Raw genomic sequence first — 13,989 nt, 5'->3', positions numbered from 1 at the left:
ACACACATTTAATATTGATTTTAATGATAATTTTGGCAGTTACACTAAGTAGTCCATAGTTACAATAAAAACTCTAATACTCTACCCTACCATAGGAAAGAATGGGAATTGCCATAACCTGAATCCCACCTTTCGCAAAAAGTCAGTTACTTCTCTTATAAAACAGCATTTTTTTTTTTGTGGTAAACTCTAAAAATAGTTCAAACCAAAAGTATTGTTTAGTGTAAAACTTGTTGAAAATTAGCCACTAGGCTGTCGATTCATTAAATGATGAGCCGTTTCCTCAAAAAAGCTGTTTATTCAGCATTGTGAAGAAGGAAAAGAGAAATTGTTTATGACAAAGTAATTAGTAGAAGAAATGTTGAGGTACTTTAGTAAACTACTTGTAGTAACTACTAATACCTCACTGGGGAAAAACTAGTCATATTTAACACCTTAGTTAAAGTGATAGTTCACCCAAAAATGAAAATTCCAAACCTGGAGCAACTTGAGGATGAGTAAATGATTACAGCATTTTCATTTTTGGGTATCTATCCTCTAATTAAAAGTATTATCTTACATACTCAATACTTAAGGTATTGAGAGTAAAAGTAAAGGTATTTACGGTATTGTTCTGAAAAAGAATTCGTCAGGATGGTTTTGCATTAATATTACTGCTGCACTACTGTGTGTGTTGCATTTTACTTCTGAATATGTTCAGGATTGTTAAATTTAAAGTTGCCTACTGTTGGGTAGTTTAATATACAACAATGCATCGTGTTGTAAAATACCATATTTTTGTAGTGTTGCTGTCCTGTGAGAAAAAAAAAAAAAGACAAAGAAAACTTAGTATTTCACATTTGTACGAGAATACTTAATGAATGTACTTCCTTACAGTCCACCACTGATTATTTTGAAAATGAAAGTAACAACATCTGAACATTGTCAGAATATTAACAAATTGTTGCTAACTATATCAGACGCTGCATCTGAAGGACTCGGACCGGTCAAACAGAGCACTGTTCAGCTGTGACAGCTGCCACCGAACATTGAGCTGAACAATGCCCTATTTTTATTTTATTTTTTTATTTTTTTTTAAGTTTTATTTTTATGCTTGCCTAAAAAATCCGGGTTGCAAACCTGTCTACATATGATCGCCATGGCCAAGACAATAAACTTTATAAAATCGCACCTTTGTAAGATATGAGTCAGCATTTGAACTGCTGTGTGTGTGTGTGTGTGTGTATGTGTGTGTGTGTGTGTGTTAGGGTTAGGTTTTGTGTTTTGTAGTTTAACATATGTATCATTCCATTAATCAAGTAAGCTCCAAGCCAATACCAGCTCTGTTATGAAACCATCAAGGCTGATGTAAGACCCCCACTCAAACTATCCACTGTACAGACCCTGCAAGTAATAAGCAATATAAATGTCTGGATTTAAATAACTGGGAAATAATTCATAGAAGCAGACTTGACTTGTAAGAGAGGGAGTGCGGTCCCGGCCGGAGTGGCGAGCGGCAACTTCCACAAAAGGCTGTACAGTCAGAGACTAGTGTTGCAAATTAGCTTAAAAGGGAAATTTATATAAATAATTAAAATTAATTACAATTATTTATATCGGCTGACAGTAATAACTGTAGCAGAATTAAATTATCATCAACTGATCTGTTCGTCCAGCAAACATTCAGTGTAAGTTCATTTCAACTCTAAGAAAGGATATTTCCGTGGCCACAGAAAATACTTTCCTATTAATGCATTAGAGCATGTAGCGAGGGTCAAAATTGTAAAGGGACATTAATTTGCACGGCAGAACCAGAAACTCATGTAATTTGTGCACACAACTTTTATTAACTAAACACTAACACACATAACTTAAATTCTTAAATTCCCCTAGGCCTCCCTCCCTACCCTCTTGGGATTTGGCATTGGTGCTAAGAGCCCTACAAACTGGCCCCTTTGAGCCTTTGCAGTCAGTTGAGTTGAAGTTTCTCTCTATGAAAACCCTACTCCTGACTGCGTTGGCCTCGATCAAGAGGGTGGGGGACCTGCAGACGTTTACGGTCGACGAATCGTGCCTTGAGTTTGGGCGCTGCAGAATGATCAGTGTATGATAAACACTAGCCGTGTTTCCACTGTCGGGCCAAAAGCAGTCGTGCTAGTGCGTGCCAGGGCCAGTCGCGTTTCCACTGTCACTTCCGGGGCTTGATCGTGCCTCGTCGGTGCTTCCTCAGGGCCAACGGCCGGGGTTTTCTGGCCCGACGAAAACCTTGGGCCAAAGCGGGTCTACTGGGACTAGAGGAGTGGTTATGAACAAAGAGTTTCTCCACGTCTTGAGAGCGTCAGCGCTGCAGATCATTTCATAAAGTTAACAGCTATAACACCAGCATCAAATACTTTTAAAATAATTTTAGCTCAAAACTCACTTTCAGACAGCAGCGAGTGTTTGAAATAACTTGATCCGATGTGGATTATGATCACAAGGCAGAAATATTTATAAGCGATGCAAAAGACTATGCACGCTAGCCATTAACATTACCATAGTAAACATGGTAAATACGACCGCTTGAAGAAATCAGACGTCAGCTTCTCATTCTCTATAACAATCGTTTATTTATTTAGTAACATATTTTATCTGTTATAAGTCTCGTCTCGAGACTTTAGCTCCATGTGTGTCATAAAAATATATAATGTTTTTGTTCGGGAGCTCCCTCTGCTACTCAGGTCGTATTTTGGATGGAAAATATAGAAATGATCATTCTTACTTAACGTGATGTATACTGTGACTACAAATAAACAGAAACAGACTCGTATTGTAAAACATCGATGCTTTTGGATTTAAATCTAACAAAACATGCAAACAAACGGCCGCTTTTATCATGTTCGTTTTGTGATCGCGCCATATTTCCAGTGACTTATTTCTGATTAGTTTTCTGATAACTTCTCTTTGTTGATGAAATGATGGGGTTGCGTGACATTGTTACAGAGAGGCATGTAAAGGGCGGGTTTTAGTGAAGCACAGCGGAGTACATATACTTCTTTTTCTGCTCGCATTCCTTTGAGCCATAAAACTAGTGTTATCAGATTGGTTGCCATGGGACTGGGGGGCCTGGAGTCATTCACAGACATACTGGCACCCACTATGTGTATTGGGTGGAGGGTTTGTGATCATTTGTTAATCTAATAACTAATTGATTTGTTAAATTAAATGCAAAATTGTGTGTCTGATTGGTACACTACACAGGACAGGATTATTCTTGACAAAACACAACAGAGTAACGGTAGTCAATGGAAAGAGAGCTGGTAGAATGGCTGTGTAGCGCAATAATCTGACAAAGAAGTCTAGTGACACACAGCGAGAAATAGAGCAGCAAATCAGCGTCAAAGAGAAACAGGTGACATCCCAATCAGTGCAAGCTCTGATTGTGAACGCGAACAGCCGAGTCTAGGAAGCAGAGCAAGAAATAGAAAGCAAAAGAAAACTGGAATCAAACCCGGCTCATGACAATTGTATTGCTAAACACTTCTGCTGCTACTGAGGTGGGATACGGGGAGGTTAGGGACAGGTTTGGTGGTATGGGTCGGTTTAAGGGTGGGTTAAGGTGTAAGGGATGGGTCAACAGAGTAATTATAAATGTAATTACAGAAGTTAATTACAGATGTAATTACATATAGGTATTTAAAAAAATATAAATACAATGTAAAAACATGTATGTACTCAATAAGTGCATTGTACCAAATGATTAATTTAAATGTAAGTACACAGTAGTTAAGGCCACCTGATATAAAGTGGGACCAAATTATATTATATTATCTGCAAGGGTACTTTTTAAAAAGTAAACTTTTAATAATTGAAGTACACAAAAAGTACACTTTTACTGCAATTAAGCACAGTTCTTTTTCACAAGGGCAGTCACGTATGCATTTTATATAAAAGACCTCATTCACCCTATACTGTAGGTTACCATTGAATACGTATTGAGCACTGATTAAAGATTACATTCAAAAGATGTATGTAAGATAAATGTATTTAAGTGAGATCAACCATCAATGGTATTTTAAAAATTCCCATTACAAGACTAGCAGTCACGTCTGAACCTGCATGAAGTCTCCTGTCTATTCAAGCCATGATAACAACAGACAGACACACTCCTGATGGCTGAGGATGTTCTTGTAAATCCTGTAAGAGAACTGTGTTTCTCAGTGTTAAGTTACAGTGTTTTTTCTGCCAGCCCAGTTGGACCAGTTCTTCAGTTTTACTTGCTCTGTCAACAGTGAACTACCACAAAAGTTACACATATTCAGAGGTTCTTGCCTGTGTCAGATCATGCCTCCATGCTAGAAATATCAGATCCAGCCCCAGACATGCCAGATCTTGTCAGAAAAAATCTGTTTTGTCTGATACCCAAAACTGTAACAAGTCTTCTATCAGCCAAGAAGTTGACTGAGCAAAGCCAGTGAAGAGCAGAAGACGAAGTGATGATGATAAAAAAGAGTTTATTGAATCATCTTAGTTGCATATGTTTCAATGCTCAGATTTCATCTGACCAGAACAAATCCAACAAGTGTTGTTATACCACAAACAGTATCACAGTCCTTAGATCCTTCACCTGTAATAAAAGGACATTAAAGGACAGAGAGCAAAGTAGGGATGAGAGAGGACTGAGCCGACCACCACAGCTCTGATCGAAGATTTATTTATTATAGAGTAAACGTAAAATATATCAAATTTACTATGCTTTGTGCAGCTCAAATCTGTCTCCTGTTGTGATTAGCCTTTGATTTTATGCATAAATTGTGTTGCTGTATTTTTGCATGATAATAAACTTTAAAAAAAGAGAAAGAAATCACCTGTCCTTTTTTAGTATTAATTAATTTGAACCTAAGCAAGACTTAATTTGTTAGATAGTTTGTGAGTATATGAGACCTGAAGAAATGTTAAATCTGTTAAGATTTAACAGATCTGTTAATCTGTTAACTACTTTTTTTGTGCTATTTGTATTGAACTTTGATATAGTTTCATATCATTTACAGTATGTGGTACAAATTAAAGTTGTGTAAAATCAGCTTAACTATGCTTAAGCTATAAACTATGCAAATTAATGGCAAATGTTAGAGATAAACAAGAGATAAACTTTTTTTCTCGGTTTCATGTTTTGATTGGTTAAGCTGCATGTATGACGTGCACACATAAATGCGTGATATAAAGTTTTCATTTCACTTCGAGTGACACTCTGTTATACAAACATACCCTGCATGCTTAAAAATAATAACAACACATAAATAACTGAATCTTTCTGATAAGTATTCAAAACCAAACCAAAAAAATGAGCGAAAGAGGTGAGTACATCTACAAGTTTCCAGCATTACATAACCTAGAAATAATCTATAGGTACGCTACAATATCTATAAAAAAATTGTTTCCTTGTAGTACCTTTAATTTCAAAAGAAGAGGACCTTTATTTGACAGGTAAGAACAGAAGTTTTTTAATGTATAAATGCAGAAAGGTTTCTTTAAGGCTTGCTTTGATGCAATATAAAATCTGTGCAGCATAAAATAAAAATCATTAAGGAGTGTCCTCATAAAACATGAAGATTCAACGTGCATGTGTACATATACTTCTAAAAGTCATATTGTAATGCTAGAATCAGAAAAAATATTTCATTCAAGATCAGAGTTAAATTTCTGTGTAATGTTGACGTTCACTGTGATTTTAGAAATAAAAACACCTGCTGCAATGAGACAAATTAAAAAGACGACACTGAATCTGTCTCGTCTACAACACAAATCAAAAGCTCGTGGGAGGACACAGACAACGAAAGAAGACAACACAATAAGTATCTACTTTAATGATCCAATGCCAGCTTGATTCAGAACTTGATTATTTTTAAATGTCATTCACGTTTTTTTGTTTAATTTGATTCAACTTCAGCTGAACTCAGGATTGTACTGCTGGGAAAAACTGGATCAGGAAAAAGTTCAACAGGAAACACCATTTTGGGTCAAAAGTGTTTTAAGGAGGATGTTTCACCAGTGTCAGTTACTAAAACCTGCGAGAGACGAGATTTACAGATTGATGACTCCATCATCTCAGTCATCGACACTCCAGGCCTGTTTGACACGACAATGACAAAACAGAAAATGAAGGATGAAATATTGAGATGTGTCTACATGTCTCTTCCTGGTCCTCATGTGTTTCTGCTGCTGATCAAAGTGGGGAGATTCACAGATGAAGAGAAGAGCGCAGTGAAATGGATTCAGGAGAACTTTGGAGAAGATGCTGGTCATTACACCATTATTCTGTTCACTCACGCTGATCAGCTGAAAGGAAAACCATTAGATGTGTATATCAAAGAAGGCAATGATCTCCAGGCTCTTGTTAATGAGTGTGGTGGCGGATTTCACTCATTTAACAATGAAGACCTGGAGAATCTCTCTCAGGTCACCGAACTGCTGGAGAAGATTGAGAAGTTGGTGGAGGAGAACGGAGGACAGCATTACACTGATCAGATGTTCCAGGAAGCTCAGAGAAAGATACTCAACAGAGCACAGTTCTGTAAGTGTGTTTGTGTCTTTTTTGTATTAAAAACATATTATCCCAATGATATAAACAGCAGAGCAATAAAAAAAATTCTGTTAAGGTTCTGCTCATTCTGTCTTGATCAGTCCTGCACAAACATGCTCTGATAGTTGTCAATCAAAAAGAAATCCAGTTCAATTTCAGATAAGTTCTGTTTATATAAACCCTAAACTTTGTGATCAGATTCATTTAGATGTGCATTATGTTTTCTGATCACAATGTCAGTGCATATGCATTTACCTTACATTTACATTTAATCATTTAGCAGACGATTTATCCAAAGTGACTTACAAATGGGGACAAAATCAATTTTTTTTTATTAAATACCTCCCGCTCCCTCTCTTGAAACCAACACGGAAGTGACTAAAACTGCAATTCATCGACTGGCCGCTAGAGGCTGGCTCCAAAAGTTAGTCAGTCCCATAGACTCTCCATGTTAAAATGCCCAACTTTACAGCAGAAAAAAACATGTTTACAGCCTGGTACAAAAAATTATTTTAGTCTATATAGGTAATTTTGCCCTTCATAACAACTGTGAGGGGGGTGAATTTTTTTATAACTCATCCGTTTAAATTATATCAAGCCTTAAAGTTCTGCATAATTAAGGGGCGTGGCCACTTGAGTGACAGGTGGATTGCCGCTGCTGTCACCACTGTTGCGCTTGGCGGGCGTGGTTTCAGCAACCAGCTCCACCCACATCCCGCCTTTTTGCCCATTTTTGATTATCCGGGAGTGACGCGCTACCAAGATGGTGACAAACCTACGGGTGACATCACGGACACTACGTCCATTTTTTACATAAAATTTAATAAATAATCAAAAGCTTAATTATTAAAAATAATTAATGCAACATTTTTATTTAACAGTTTTAGCATTTTAATGAGTTAAAAATGTATTTATTAAAACTTAAGACGCTGAACGGCCATATCTCTTTGCGACCACAACAAGCGAGACTTTTCAGACGCCAAGACTTCAGCTTCCCTCGGCGCGAGTCAAACAAGCGTGGAAAAGGTAGGCTACAGGTGCCAAATGAGCTTCAGTAGAACAACAGGGAACTGCGGTCTGATGGGATATTGTTATACAGTATGTCAGTAAAACAAACTTTCCTGTCCTGTCAGCCGTTTTACTGTGCTCACGACGCACGCTCTTCAACTGTAAGCGAATATGAGGCGCACAAAAAAACGCACTAGAAACTGCGAGCATACATCGTCAGTTAAGTCACGAAATTACCAAAATGGCGATTAAAGCTGCAAAGCTGTGCATGCATGTATGTGCATTACATTCAAGAACGTCTCTCAAATGCATGCATCCTACTGAAATATTCTGCAATTCACAATAGTGCGCAAGATGATAGGTTGTAAAGTTTGATGTAAATTTTTTTTATTTTTTTTATTTAATGCACAAGTAGGCCAAATGTAAGCACAGTGCAGTTAAATGTACTAGAATATATGCACTAATTTTTCGTTAACTTGTAAAGTACGAAAATGAAACCATAAAATAACTAATTTTACATTCTTACATTATTTTCCTTTGTACAGAGCTCGATTTAGGTATGACAAAAGTGCTGCAATTAATTAATTTTGACAACTAATAGAATGTTAGAATAAAATGACTGATACATTTTTCAGAGTTCATTGATTATGTAAAATTCAATGAAGGTTGACTGTATCTGCATGTCTCATCCATGAGTGGGTCTATGAAATGATGGAGAACAAGATTTTGGGGGTGTTTAGACCCAGAACCAAGCTTACTGAGCAATAAAGCTATAGTGAGCCCTTTTATTAAAATACCTGGAGCCTAGGTAATACAAAAATAATACAAAAATTGTCATTCAGTTGTGTTTTAGGCACTAAAACAGTCCAGTACTTTATAGTCAAATCCATTTCTATGTTGAAATAATGAAGATTTCTGTGCCAGCCCAGACTGGTTGCTGCCCCCTTCCTGGCCACCCCTATAAATTATATAGAGAATTCATTCATTTGAGAGAAACTGAGAAGATTGTAAACAAGGATACAAACTTGCCACTTTTCACTGAAAATTGCCGTTGTAAATTTAAAATAGGCCATCTGTGTAATTCAAGTAGATTCAATGAGTTGAAAACTCTTGCTACTTCATACTTCAATACAAAACAATGCTGAACTTTGACAAAAAAGAGATATTTAAATGTTATAATAGTGATTTTATAATGTCTAAATATAAATCCATTAGCAAAACATGTGAAAAGAACTATATTACAGAGTGGAAATGGTAAAGGAGACAATAAATGATCCTCTGCTGCCATTTAGTGGCCATAGTGGGAATCATAACATTCATTTTAATAGTATTTGTTTTTCTACCAGGTGAAATCTTGGCAGAAATCTTCCACTTAGCATGGCAAATTTTCCATGAATTATCTCTTTAATTGATTTTGTTAATAAAAGTTCAGTTTAATATAGGTGAATTAGTCATTGTAGCCTACTATTTTAGGTTGTATAGCCATAAGCATTCGTTTAAAGTATGGGGAAAATCCAAAAACCATTTTATTCGTGTTACAACGCGGGTACATCAGTCTTATTCATTCTGTTCATAAAAGTGTTAGGTATGTTTAATATAAGCAACTTTGTCATTGTAGCATTGCTTATATTGTGTTTTTCGTTTTGTTTTCCCCATTAAGAACAATATTGAATCAACGTTAAGCATTTATTTTTCAAGAATAGGAAAGACCAACGGTTAAAGATCAAAATAAACGCTTACAGATGTGAGAATGCAAGATTTGTTGCTGCTGAGTTAAATGCTCTCCTTCGCTCTTTCTGTCTATATGTCTGTAGAAATTATCGTTAATTCTTAATTTGGGTACGGCACAGACATGATACAAGTAATAATATAGGGCATAATCAAAAACTCATGGCAACAAATTATTTTTTTAAGTCAGTTTGATAAGTTTAATAAGTTGATCAACTTTCAGTCAATTTGATTCAACTTAACTCATGTTTCACCGTTGCTTCTTGTCATTTTAGGCTTAGGCTACATTTTAAATTAATTTTAATTTATATACAAATTGATGAAATTAATTGTATTTATTTTTTGTTACAAATTGTTCATAACACCGCACCCCCAGCACCCCAGTTTTTCATGGGCTACAATCCAGGGGGTGCTGCAGCACCCCTACTTCCCACGGTAATGTGTACACTGCGAAATTAATCTCTTATTTACATCGTGTTTACACTTGCGTTCATTACGATAGCAAGAGTAAATTGCACAAGTCAATGAAAGCAAGCAGCGTTGACAAAACATCGCGCAACTGCTGAGCATCACAAGCTGCTGAAAGAAGATCAAAACAGCAGAGGTACACAAGTTAAGCCCTTTTCGCATCATTTTCTCTGCTACACCAGCCCTTTCAGTCACATCGAAATTTCATTTGATTGATTGTTTGCGGTGTTTGGATAAAAGCTTTTCAATTCAACTGACCCATCAGTCCAGTTGATTACAGGTTATTTAGTCTCAGTCTCAGACGTCACGCCCACAGACCATTTGCTGAACGTCTGATGCATACGGCACACTTGGCTGGAAACACTTCAGGAGTTTCGAAGTCGTCGTCGGATTGGTTGAATTATACAGGATTTCCGGGAGACGTGTGTGTCGCGGTCTTTAATGTTCCGCTTGGAAACAAAAATGCCGTGGCGCCAAACCCCCTCATGAAAGAAGAAAGCCGTCGTGTTTACAACTGTGACAACGAGCGCTTGTCAGGATCAACTAAGTGTTGGATTTTCAGAAGTATGTGAAAAATGTAAAGTTCGTGGCATAGAATCTTTAAGATATGTCCAAGAGTTTTACACACCAGTCTGTTACTGTGGCAACATTTCCACGCCCCGAAAAGTGACGCGGCACAAAATGAAACGTGATCGGTTGCTTTATCTGTCAGTCATATGGCCTTCAGTTCCCAGACCTTCAGCCGTCAGTCTAAAGGTCTGGCTACGCGTGCCTACGTGTTATTAGGTTGCATAGAAATGTATATCTGTTTCATTTGTATGCTATACCAAAATAATTCATTCTATTTAGTTTACTTGTTTTTAATGTCTGGATTGTAATAATGCTGTTTTATTTGAAACTTTGACTGGCAGGGTCTACGAAACCGAGGATTGTGCTGCTGGGTAAAACTGGATCAGGAAAAACCAGTGCGGTACAAACCATTGTGGGCCAAGAGAGTTTGGAGAGGAGAGATTGGACAAATACTGAAACATGTGAGCTACAAGAAGCACATGTGTCTGGAAAGAGCATCACAATAATTGACACTCCAGGACTGACTAATGCATCATATAAAAAGAAGATGAAGAATGAAATCGAGAAATTTGTCATCATGTCTAATCCTGGACCTCATGTGTTTCTGCTGGTGATTAAATTGGATTCGAGATTTACAGAGGAAGAGAAAAACATAATGGAATGGATTCAGGAGAACATCGGAGAAGATGCTGCTCATTACACCATCATTCTGTTCACTCATGTGGATTTGCTGAGGGAAACATTGTTAGAGGAGCATAACAAATACAGTCCAGATCTCCAGGCATTTACTGAGAGTTTTGGTAGCAGATATCACTCATTTAACAATGAAGACCCAGAGAACCGCTCTCAGGTCACTGAACTGCTGGAGAAGATCGAGAAGATGGCAGAGGGAAATGGATGGAGGTACTACACAAATGAAAAGTTTCAAAAAATCATAGAAAGAGATGTCTATTTAGAAAATGTTAAAGACACACTACATAAAGTTGCATTAGGGGTTGGACCAGTAGGAGCAGCAGCCATGGTGACAGGAGGCATCGTTCTGGGCGTAACGGAGCTGGTTTTAGCACCAGCACTGTTGCTTGCAGGAGGCAGTCTGTTTTTACTTGGAGCAGCTGGACTGTATGTTGGAAAAAAATTGATTAAAAAGCTAAATGAATTGGATACTTTTGAAAACAACTTTTTATATTAGACTGATGTGGTCCCAGCTAACAAGAATATATTATATATATAAAAAAAACATTTTGCTACTGATATTTAACATTATTTCTGAATGTTTACAGAACATTCTAAACATCGAGTTAAATGTTTTAAAAATGCTTTTTCTTGGTTATGTTAATGTTAGGGGAACATTCAATTTGGTTAATATTATGGGATTGCTACTTTTGACTGTTCTCTGAACATTCTGAAACAAGCATGTAATGTTTAAAAAATGTTTGACAAATGTCCAACTAAAACAGTTCAGAAGAAAGCACTCCATGAATGATCTATAAATAAATAACCTTTTTTTTTTTTTTGTGGTAATATTTTGAGAACATTTTTAAAGACCAGATAATTTTGAACAAACATTATATTACATTACTGGAAGAATCATCGTTCATAACTTTGAGAGAACCTTGCCAAAACATTCTGAGAACATTTCCAGTTGGCTGGGGTAACAGATAGATGACACTAACAGGACTGTCATGAAAAAAGTCATTTTAATGAGTGGCTTTATGTTTCCTTTATGTGTAAATGTTCTTCAATGATTTACATGCATTTAGCAGAGACTTTTATCCAAAATGACTTGCATTCAAGGTACATTCAGTCAGTTCTTTTACTCCCTGTATGGGAATCAGATGGATGACCTTAACGCAATGCAATACTGCTTGAGCAACAAGAAGCTATACATCAACATTGTAATTTAATCTGAGCCCCGCTAGAAATTGTACGTTCCCAGCACGTTCCCAGAACGTCCCCGCTGGTGTCAAGGACGTCACCTGGTAACGTCCCCAGAACGTTCTGAGAAGGTCATGATGTCGAGTTCTTTAAAGGGTAAGGGGACGTTATTTGGGGGACCTTAGCAGAACTTTCAGGACGTTCTCGGAACGTTTAGGGGACCATATTTTATTTGGAAATTTGACGTTCCCAGAACGTCCCCGCTGGTGTCAAGGACGTCACCTGGTAACGTTCCCAGAACGTTCTGAGAAGGTCATGATGTCGAGTTCTTTAAAGGGTTAGGGGACGTTATTTGGGGGACCTTAGCAGAACTTTCAGGACGTTCTCGGAACGTTTAGGGGACCATATTTTATTTGTTTTCAAGACCTTTGGGGGACCAACCTAGAATATTATTTTTTGGTCCTATTTAGGTATTTCCATCACATTTATTGAATATTTTCAGAACCTTTAGTAACATTACAGTAAACTTTAGGGGATCAAACTATAATGTTACTGCAACACACACTGGTTCTTGGTCTGCAAAACCCAATCGGGCATACGCACTGTGTCTTCACACTTAACATATTAAAAGATAAAAATACAAAGCAGGAATTCTTCATTCATTTACATTGTGGGTGAGAGAGAGGGGGCAGAGAAAGCACAATCAATTCAATTGAATTCAAACTGGCTTTATTGCCATGAAAACTTCCATAGAATCAACATTTGCCAAAATAACGGTAAACAGTAACAGTATAACAATTTACATTAATTATATAAAATGTGTGTGTATGTGCGTGTGTCAGTCGCTGTCTGCATCTTCAGGTGCCCGAGTTGTTCTTCTGCTGCCTGAAAAAATGCATAAATAACAATATTTACCAATCACTTCAATTGCTTTTTAATTACACTTAGGTATATACAGTGGTGCTTGAAAGATGGGCGAACCCTTTAGAACAGCGGTCACCAACCTATCGATCGAGATGGTAGATCTTTATCACTGCCCCAGTAGATCCCAAAAATAATAGTAAAGCAGTAACCAAGGAAACGCTATATCATGGCTGGTTCATAAGTGCTATCTGCTGTTAGAGAGTGAATTTGAGCCTCATTCAGTCCAGCTATCTTTGTTTCATGCAGATGTTTTATGTAGCAAAAAATAAAATACATAAAACCTCAAGTCAGACCATTCTGTTTTTGTTTTAAATCCTGAAATTCTACAATCACATTCAAATGAAAAACAACTGCTCGTGCACCATATGTCTATCATCTTTGTTTAGATCATGATTAAAATGCAGTGGTTGCCTTTAATTTCAAAAGGCTACAGGTATTTGTGTTAAAGGCTAGTTTGTTTGTTACAATTAAATAGCCAATAAATTTGCTTTTAAAAAATCAGTATCAGAATAAGCTAAAAAAACCTGATAATGTTTTAGGTAGGTTTAGCACCACTGTATGTACTAAGTAAATAAGTGAAGGGATAAATCAAACAGTTATGCTATTCTAGAGATTTTATATATATATATATATATATATATATATATATATATATATATATACACACACATACATACATACATACACACACACACACACACTCACAGTGGGTAAAATAAGTATTGAATACACATCACAATTTTTCTCAGTAAATACTTCTCTAAAGGTGCTGTTCCACAAAAGTTGTTTGCACCGTGCTCTTCCATCGCTTGATCTTGTGTGTGTGTGTGTGTGTGTGTGTGTGTGTCTGCATGTAGGGTTAATAATAGCTCAGT

At 36.8% G+C, this 13,989-nt stretch overlaps 1 protein-coding gene across 1 annotated transcript; it reads left to right on the top strand.

The window, feature by feature from the left end:
* The first annotated feature begins 5,204 nt into the window (after nucleotides 1-5,204).
* Nucleotides 5,205-13,050, top strand: si:dkey-1c7.3 (GTPase IMAP family member 8). The gene is made up of 5 exons (XM_058770754.1): nucleotides 5,205-5,315; nucleotides 5,407-5,445; nucleotides 5,694-5,813; nucleotides 5,909-6,532; nucleotides 10,657-13,050. Exons 1-5 carry the CDS (start codon nucleotides 5,303-5,305, stop codon nucleotides 11,502-11,504), a joined length of 1,644 nt encoding a protein of 547 aa, XP_058626737.1. The 5' UTR covers nucleotides 5,205-5,302; the 3' UTR covers nucleotides 11,505-13,050.
* Nucleotides 13,051-13,989: the final 939 nt, after the last annotated feature.

This window comes from Onychostoma macrolepis, chromosome 03 (assembly GCF_012432095.1).
Source record: "Onychostoma macrolepis isolate SWU-2019 chromosome 03, ASM1243209v1, whole genome shotgun sequence".
NCBI lineage: Eukaryota > Metazoa > Chordata > Actinopteri > Cypriniformes > Cyprinidae > Onychostoma > Onychostoma macrolepis.
Note: the sequence above shows the minus strand (reverse complement) of the source record. Positions and strands in the feature narration are given on the sequence as shown.